Source organism: Anopheles marshallii, chromosome 3, assembly GCF_943734725.1.
Source record: "Anopheles marshallii chromosome 3, idAnoMarsDA_429_01, whole genome shotgun sequence".
In the NCBI taxonomy this organism is placed as follows: Eukaryota; Metazoa; Arthropoda; class Insecta; order Diptera; family Culicidae; genus Anopheles; species Anopheles marshallii.
In genome coordinates, this window is record NC_071327.1 from 61,881,356 (window position 1) to 61,890,892 (window position 9,537).

General features: G+C 50.6%; 1 protein-coding gene across 1 annotated transcript; it reads right to left on the bottom strand.

Annotated features, from left to right (window-relative positions):
* Window positions 1-180: 180 nt before the first annotated feature.
* LOC128714415 (protein anachronism) lies at window positions 181-9,287 on the bottom strand. Its single transcript, XM_053809290.1, has 6 exons — window positions 8,971-9,287; window positions 4,045-4,272; window positions 3,813-3,937; window positions 3,134-3,358; window positions 652-727; window positions 181-574 (listed from the first exon to the last, which is right to left on the bottom strand). The coding sequence occupies exons 1-6, from the start codon at window positions 9,285-9,287 to the stop codon at window positions 181-183; spliced, it is 1,365 nt and encodes a 454-aa protein (XP_053665265.1).
* Window positions 9,288-9,537: the final 250 nt, after the last annotated feature.

Here is a 9,537-nt window from a genome sequence, read left to right on the forward strand (position 1 = left end):
CGCCCCCGGAAGCGACCGTACGCCGAATGTCTACCCCTCTATAAATCAGCCACAGCTAGAAGCTCCGTGACGGAAGGATGATTAAGCGGCTAGCGGATACATTACCGTTCCGGGTCGCACGCTACTAGTGTGACGCGTCGACCGAACAATAGCGACAGCGATCTATGCAACGCGACCGAATCATAAGTTCCGATCCTCGTCGGATAGCGTCGCGGTCGAATCGAGCATTGCGGACGAGGAGATCGATTGGTTCTCCTCGCATTCGTCATTGATGGCAACGGTGTGGTGGTTCAGATGGCGACGCTTCATCTGTGCCCGGCCGATCACCACCGGTTGCGTGTGGGTATGTAGCTTGCGGAATATATGGTGCATATGGTGCGGACGCTTATAACTGTGGTGGCTGCTGGTCGCGACGCCGGCCCCGGTTTGATGGTCCACGTCCTCATGCTCGTACGAATTGCCGGTGTTGCTGCCGGTGGTGGAACGCACACCGTACCCGTAGTGGTACTTGGGGCGGTACAGACGATGGTTGTGATGCATATTCCTCTGGAAAACAATGTCTATTCGCGGGTAGCTGCAAGCAAAAATTGGGTGTTGTTTTTAGAGCACATTTTGATCGGTAGAGTCAAGCGGAAATTGCTTGCTACTTACTGTGGCACATCGTCCATTTCATTAACGGTCCGTGCGAGTGGACTTCCGAAAAAGCTCCATGGAAATACGGCTGAAGCTGTAGCCGGGAAAGTGGGGTGGGGGAAAAACAAGGGTAAAATAAGTACGGTAAAGTTTAAAGATTTGCACAATTCAATGACAAACATCATGTAAAAACTACACACGCAAACAGCACATTCCGAAAACGTAAGCTCGATAAAATCAAACAGCAAAACAATCGTCCATCCAAGCTCATCGAATATGGTTCACACGAAGACCGTACGATCGTACAATGTATGTGAACTAGAGATGAGAATAATCGCTCTTTTCAAAGATTTGAATCGGAGTCAAAGAGTGGGTTTAAAGATTCGAAACCTTTACTCACTCTTTTGAGATTCATTAAAAAATATTACACTGCATTTATGTTTTTACCACTCTTTTGCGTTTATACTCACTCTTACTCTCAGTGCCGACTAGAAACTCACTCAGGAGTGAGTAAAACTGTTTTATCACTCTTTGGATTATAATCACTCTGTAAGAGTGAGTAAAACTGTTTTATCACTCTTTGGATTATAATCACTCTGTAAGAGTGAGTAGAAGAGTATCATCACTCTTTTGGGATTGTAAGCACCGAGGATGAGTGAGAAAACGTGTTTTATCACTAACACTATTTTATTTTCACTATTTTCACTATTTTATAACCCAAAGAGTATTAATACTCTTTTACTCACTCTTACAGAGTGATTATAATCCAAAGAGTGATAATACTCTTTTACTCACTCTTACAGAGTGATTATAATCCAAAGAGTGATAAAACAGTTTTACTCACTCATGAGTGAGTTTCTAGTCGGCACAGAGAGTAAGAGTGAGTATAAACGCAAAAGAGTGGTTAAAGGAGTCATAAAAACTCTTCGTGCTGATTTATATTCATTCACTCTCTCGAAGGTTTCAAATCACTCACTCACTCTTGCTCAGCGTGCACATCTCTAATGTGAACAAAGGTTTTTAATTAAGCTTGCCACAGCAAACAAGACATGCAAGTACCGGGGATAATTATTTTGTTTGCAGTACACAGCAAAAGAAAAACAAAAAACAAACAAAGGGAAACACAAATAGTAAACAGATAAACAACGGACGCATGTTTAAAGGTGTTACCAACGATACAAGCAAAAACCGTTCTTAAACCACACTGCACAATATAACAATAATTTTGCGAAAGCCACAAACAGCAACATTGCTTTTCCATAGCGCGATACAATGCATTCGAGCAGGTTGTTGTTGATGTACGATTTGTCGTCTCCGGTGCAATACATACCAAGGAATTTGTTGCATTTATCGTTTACGTCTTGAGATATCCTCTTTTTTTTTTAAGCCACACATTTTAGATAGTTTTGATAGACAAAAACAAAAGGGCCCGTTGGATTGAAAACAATTTCTTTACACCAAACAATCAATACCGAACAGTCGGTTGGAATTGCTGATTGGAGGAAAAACAAAAAATGGTGGCCTTCGCCAATAAGGACAGTGCCATTGGCAAGGACCAAAACTGCCCACACAGCAGAGCGAAAGCTAATTGCGGTCGGATGGGCACACGCCACACATCGACAACCGAGCGCACAGACGTACAGTCTGCAGAAATTCACCGTCATCGGTACAGTGTCGCATCGATTTCAACCGCCGAGTGCGCCAACAGAAAAAAAAACCCCGGTGACCCAAGGGCAGAAGGGACCCAGAATAGTCGAAATACTACTTCCCTCCCCACCCCCCACCCCACACACAATCACCCGAAACGACACACCTAAGCGTAACGTTTCGAACCGCACTGCTCCTGCTTCACGCGCGCATGGATGTTGCCGGGCCAACAGTCGCCCGGTTTGGCTCAAATTCAAACAGCTTGTGCCGCTTTTCATGAATGAATGGTCAACCGGGCCTACCAACCTGACTGCTCCGTTGTGGACCGAAGACGGTTTACGCAGCACCACCTTAGCGGTGGGTAGTGTTCCTGCCTGCGTAAGCCGTTATTCTACACCCCACAGACAACGCATGGCGTGGTCCGTCAACCGGGGCGGGCGTTTAATTGTGCGCCCCGGCTATGGCGGCTACGCGTAAACAAACGTGGGAATAATGCACCTCAGGAATGTGCCAATGTTGCGTTACTTTCAGCATGCTTTCATGTTGAGGTGAAGATGGATGGCACAGGGGGGGGGGGGGGGGGGGGTATATATGGGGGAGGAAGAGGGGGGGGAGTTTAAGAAGAGGAAGGCTTGTTGTTTCGAGTGCCCTTGCACCGGACACCGAACGTGCACTGCTGGTGCCGTGCTGGGTGTTGCGACCTATCGGAAGAGGAATTCGACTCGGTGGCGCTGGCGCTCAGCTGTACACAACCCCTCGCTTGAACACTTTCCGAACCCCTTTCGCACGAACCGTGTGTGTGCGTGTCGATATGGTAATACCTCAAGCGAAAGCCAAGCCAAGCCACACTTACCGTTGGTTTTACTTGCCTCCGAGCAATCGGCCGGCTGGAAGAAATCGGCCGCCCGCAGCGGTCGATCCTCCTGATCCTCGACGTCGATCGCAATGCCCAGGTTGCGGTTGGGTTTGTCCCACAGCTTCACCGCCAGCAGCGTGTCCAACGTAATCCAACCCCGGTACGATTGGGTGATCGTGGTGCAGCTACAGATGCGCTTCTTCCGTTCCGGCGGTCCATTGTCTATGTAAGAATTATGTATGTCAGACACAGCTCGCCACTTCGTTGATGTCTTGCGGCTAGTTTTGAGCGAATCTAATTCTTATTTACGATTCTAAATGATTCTCTTAGCGGATTGAATGACTTTGAGACTCCATTTTGAAGTATCTGAATCCTCAATGATTGATGAATCCTCGAAGATTCATGAACTCCAATCGGGCAACTCAATCTATGGACAATAAACTAAAATATTTGCTAGTAAAACAAACTTTGTCTTTACGTTGCCCTCAAGTTCTAGCAGTACTTGACATGAAATCTTCACTTATCAGCAATTCAAGGATCTTTGAGGACTCATTATCTTTGGGAATTCCTGAATATTTTGCGAATCAACTCCCGATTTGAATGACTCTTCCGACTAAAGATTCATAGAGCGACTCTTCTCCAAAGATACATCGGACACTTCTTTCCTACGACCTACCTCTCCTATTCTTGCGGAAGTACACCGAAACCGTTATGCGAATCATCTGCTCCGAGGGGTTCTTGCAATTGCCCGACTCCCTTTGGTTGCGTGCACCGGTCGAGTTGATGCCGTTCATGTACAATCTGGGAGGAAGGTGGGAAAACGAAACATTCCACATACAGTGTCGGTAGAGATGCAGCAGCAACCTTCAACAGTAACAAACCAAAAAAAAAGAGTCACGGTACAATACCTTAGAACAGCCGAGCTGACAGAATTATACTGCTTATTGTGAGGCAGACGGAAAAACAGATTCCAGGTGTTGTCTTCGTTCCATTGGCTGGAGTTGGTGTTTTTGGGCATCTCGCAGACGGCGGAAAAGGCCATCTCGTGCGTGGCGGCCAGATGGGACACGGTATCGTTCCGCATCAGGTTGCTCTCGATGTTGTGCTTGATGTTTCCGATTATATGCTCTGCGTATCTGTGCGATGTGGGAAATGTTAGGAACAAAATAGCACAAAATGTCTGTTAAAAAATTGCTTGGACAGCTCGGACAAATCAATTGTCTCCGTCTAGGTCTATTGATATGTCACAACATATTTGCCGTCCTCTGTTCGTTCGACATAAATCGACCACAGCGAACATAACTCTGTGCCCTTTCGTCGCCCTGCCTACGCACCATATACCTCCCCCCCCCCCCGCACCCCCTCTTTCCCCTCCCAATCGACCGGACCGCACCGCCATTCATGCACGTTTGTGAAAACGTTTGCAGATTTATTATTATAATTGCTTGTCGTCGTGCCATTGCAATGCCTGCGCCGTTACTGTTGCGGCTCGGCAGACAGTGGCTAGACGGCTAGCCCCGCCCCCCCCCCCCCCCCCCCATACCGTCCTGCCCCCGAGCATCAAGAACACCCCACCGGATACCGTACCCACTCGAAACCCCGCCGTATCCGCGGCGCGAGAAAAACACGCGCGACAATCTGCCAACGCGTCCGTGATGCATTCCGCTGGCACGGGGACCAGACCTGCCCGAAAGCAGAACACGCCCGATGCCGACGACCGTGCTGAATGATGAAGACGTCTCGTAACGCGGCAGACGAGTGCGGCAAGCGCGAGGCAAACTATCGCACACCAAACTATCGTTCCGTCCACCTCTTATGCTTACTCCCACCACCTTTGCAACAGCGCTAGTTGCACACAAAGTTGCTCGCACACCCTCACCCGACCGGCAACATTGTGGCAGTGCTGCCGGATGCTGACCGTGATGAAGAACGCGCATGGACACACCGGCAGCCCTGCGCTGAAGACGCCAATCAACGTGCTGCAAACCGTGTGTTCATATTAAATTATGGCACCGTCAGTGCCCTTTATAATACGGTGCGAACAAAAGTGTTGCCACAGTCCCCCCACGGGGTGGGGGGGTGTGCTAGTAGAAGTGCATTCGCGTACACATTCCGTAGGCCCGTAAGATAGACTCCGCGAAATGGACCTGCCGTTCCACTGCCGCCCTTGTTCGCCACCGTTCGTGCTTGAAAGTTTGAAAGAGGCACAGGAACGGGCAAAGGGCCTTGCATACGTGCATAACCGGGCCTGCCTGTCTGTCTGCCGGCTGTCTAGACGGATAGTGTGTACTTTTTTTGTTCGCTCTCTAGATGCTTTTTTTTGCCTGCTCCTGCTTTTTGCAGGCCTGTGCCTGTGCTGTTGTGGCTACGGGGCTGCTATTCAGCTCGGTGTTTATTCCGGTCCAAACTGGGCTACCGGCGAACGTAGGTCGGCGCGCACTATTGCAACTCAACCCGTCCGAGTGTTCTTAGTGTTTTTATTAATGTCACATGGACCGTTAAGCTTAATCAATTTCCATACCATCGCTGGAAGTGGTTAATATATTGTGCGTACTACCAAGACATCTTGAACAAATGCATTCCACCAGCAGCATGCCGTCAGTAAACGGTCGCATCTGCTTCATACTTTTGCATACCACATGGAGAAGACCCAGATTTGTCTGCTATTCGCCGTGTGTTTTGGAATGTTTCCCCATCCCAGACAAGAGGTATGGCGTAACCTTGAAAATGCGTCGTTCCGTTCCAGACGGCGGCATATTTTCATACTCCACCTTCCGCCCCAAAACGAGGGGAAGAAAATATTTTGTCAACATCTGCCATGAATAGGAGACGAGTCGCAAGGCCAACCGACAGCACATGGGGTTGGGATCGTCTGAAGCACGCTGCGGCCACGACAAGCCACAGTTAGAAGCTAGATGGGGGGGGGGGAAGGTGTCCTGCTTGGTCTTGGAGCTAAATCTCCCATTTACTCCCCAGCTTGCAAGCCAACCATCCGCCGTTTCGAATGCACTTTACATAGCCAACAGCAACAAAAAGAACAGGGAACAATTGCACTACCACTTACGCATGCACTGCAACGCATCTGCTTAGTGTGCGGTGTAAAGCGGCACATTGAGTCATCAGCCGTGGACGGTTCTCTGTCCCCCACCCGGGATGTCTACATCAGCCCGATGTCCGCCCGATTATGTCTGCGCTTTATGCGGCCTATTATGCAAGATCGTCCGGCCAAAGGGTCGCGGTGTTGGAACGGGGCGGCATTCATGAGAGCAATCAACAAGCAGACTGCTTGCGGAATGTCGTCTGCCGACAGTGAAGGCGGGAGGCTGGGAGGTATTATGGAGGCAGTTCGACACTGATTTCAGACACTCGACATGTCACTCGCATTCTTCATTAGAGTCACGGCACTAGACATAGCTCGCCGCGAGTATTGCGTGCGACCCCCCCTCCCCCCCAAGGTCGGGGTCGTTATAAGGGGCAAGTCGCATGCAAGTGGAGTTCCCCAGTTGCTGGACGAAATCACATACCAGACGGGTGGAATGCAGCAGACTGTGCATGGTGAGAATGCGCTGTGCACATCACCCGGTGTCGGGACGTGGTACGTTCTCGATGGGTGGGACAGTGCGATGTTTCCCACCAGCAGAACAGCAAGGCAAGTGAAACAGAGAGTTCCTTCAATCTCATTAGAGCGACTCTCATGCACCTAGCGTACAGCGATCGTGATAAGAAGGGGAGAAAAGGAAACCTAACCTCAACTATTATCACGTGAAGAAAATTTTCCCCAGCTCCTAGCTGCAAATCTCCCAAACGGGGGGGTTTCGGTAGAATGCTAATGATCCAATGGCACCAATGAACTTTTTATGGGTCAGCACCAGTACTTGACCGGTTGCCAAGTGTGCTGGAAACAGCGGCCTCTTGATGGGAACCGCACCGGACGCGGAATCGAACTCACCATACCTCGGATGGGTGTTGCATGTGGATGGGATGCACCGATACATCCGCGACCTATGCACGCCGCACAAATTGCCCGACCACTCGAACCAAACGACGTCAATGGCGGGAGGGATCCAAACCACCCCGCCAGACACGGTGTCGTCCGGCGACCGCGTTCTGGCCCCGCTCGAGTGTGTCGTAGTGGAATGCCGATTGGACATCCTCGCCGCAGCGAGCTGTGTGGGCGTCGGTGTTGGGTGCGTACATGCGTGTAAGGTGTAATTTATCACATCCCGCAACCACTTCGGCTCGCCGATGGCCACGTGCGCCATTCAGTCTGGTGCCGACGATGGGCGGATGGCGATGCTACTTAAACACGCATGTCGCTGCTTCTTGGAAACTGTCTCTGATACATCCCCGCGTAACGTTTCGGGGTTCGTTTCAACAAACTTTCACCACTTTGCTCCACTGGTGCCGGTGGAATATTGCACAACCCCCACCCCTTTCCCTTCCATTCCCTTCTGCTCTCTCCCGCTGCCTTGCACTAAAATCTGTTGCCGTGAGAAACAGTTTCCGTGTAGTTTCTAAGAATATTTGCGGCCCCCGCATCAGCTGTGAATTCAGCTGTGTTAAATAGGGGCGTGCGTACAGCCGTCACCATCCGTGCGGCCGGCTCGTCGTGGGGAATGTGCGCGGTGGAATCATTACAAGCGGGGACGATGATGATGATGATGGTACCCCGATCCTGACGTCGGTGATTGACGGAGGGGTCGCCTGGTTGCTTTCAAACCAACCGCGTACGACACGATTGACGGGGCTTGTTCGCTGCGCCTCGAACCTCGACCGAAGCGGTGAGAAAATCTTAATGGTTGGTGCGCGATACGTGTTTGCACCAGCGCGTTGCCGGTGTTGGAATGTTCAAACACTTGGACACGCGTGGAATTCGTTCCCTGTGCAAATAACCATCCCTTTGGCAAGCCATTTACAGTGTGACAGTGTGGAAACATCTGGGAACTATTTTGCTGCTCCATACGGCAAAAGCGATACGGCGACGAATTGATCTTCCGAATGGAAACACTTCTTCGCCGTGCCAGTTTGTGCATCTTTCACACAAATTTTTCGTTGCTTAAGCAAAAAAAAAATCTAACAAAACTACGCTACATTTCTCGCTTGATGGATTAGCTCACAACACAAATATGACGGTGAGAATGCAATCGCGCCGCAAGCGTTTCTGTCACCACCCGTGTCCGCCACCTCATAAATCAACGGAAAACGCAACCGATCGCCACGAGTGCACCGTACCGCCAACGGGAAATTCATCAACCGATGGTGTCCCAAAGTGTCACTTCCTTGCTTCCTTGCAACGATTTATCTCCAATGCGACGCAGCGGCCCGATACGCGGACCGGGGCATAAGGGGCCAACACACGCACGCAACCGCTTGCACGGGAATCGGTTATTGAAAAACCGAGCCCCAACCCAAAAGGAAGAAGCACAAAAACACACACACACACCTCGTGAACCCGCGATTCCGCCCAGTTGGATGGTGTCGGTGCAGTTTTTTCTCACACCAGCCTGTCCCATTGACACGCCACGCCGGCAAGCGCGGTTGCCGGCAGGCGGGCGGTGGCAGCGTGAAATAAAAGGTGACAGGAATTATTACAAGCCGTGCACGTAGGGACGGGAAAAACGTGTCGGCCTATTAATAGTAGAAGTTATTTCCCCACATTTCCCCCACACTGCCGTGGACGTTCTCGGGAACTATTGCAATTTTTGGGCGTACCGATCGCGGCCGAACGGACGCTGCAATTAATTTTCACTCCAAACGATCGGCTCGTGGCATGCAACCGACAGTTCAACCAGCAAATGGGTGGAGGGAGGGGATAGGGAGGTGCTAATACTCACTCTTTTCTCGTTTTCACCCGGTCGGGAACGTTCCGGTCGATGGTGCTCTGGGTGATGGCCATCGGGCCGCTGGTACGGTTCATGTTCTGCCGTTCCCGCAGCGCCTGCTGCTGTATCTTTACCGCGGTTATGTTGACGGTCTCGCGGAAGAACTCCCGTTCGCTTTCCGTCAGATTTTCCAGATCGACGACTTTCGATTCCGGCACGGCGATGCCTTCGTCCGCCGGGTCGCGCAGGTTGAAGGGTGCGCCGTCGGCCGGTTGGGCCACCAGCAAACCGAGCAGCAACAGCAAACCTAAGGGTACGACCGTCTTCATCGTAGCGGACCGCTGTTCACACACGCTAACGAATGTACTTTCAAGTGTTCTGTGGCTATTTTTTCTTCCGTCTTCACTAGGCACACGGCCCGCTAAGATTAGCCGTCGTTTTTGATGGTTCTATCGCCTGCCAATGTACGATCGAGTGATCGAGGGAAGATCATTTGCGATCGGTGCGAACGTTACACTGCCCGTGCGCGTACACTATTTTCTCCACAATTTTCACAGATTTTTAATTTTTCAAGACTCA

Bases quoted from the DNA above. Each gene is read 5' to 3' on its own strand.
- LOC128714415 (XM_053809290.1), bottom strand. From the start codon at position 9,287: ATGAAGACGGTCGTACCCTTAGGTTTGCTGTTGCTGCTCGGTTTGCTG. The intron at 4,273-8,970 runs GTGAGTATTAGC...CACATCGCACAG, and splicing joins CGGGTGAAAACGAGAAAAGA to ATACGCAGAGCATATAATCG. The intron at 728-3,133 runs GTAAGTGTGGCT...TCCCGGCTACAG, and splicing joins GGAGGCAAGTAAAACCAACG to CTTCAGCCGTATTTCCATGG.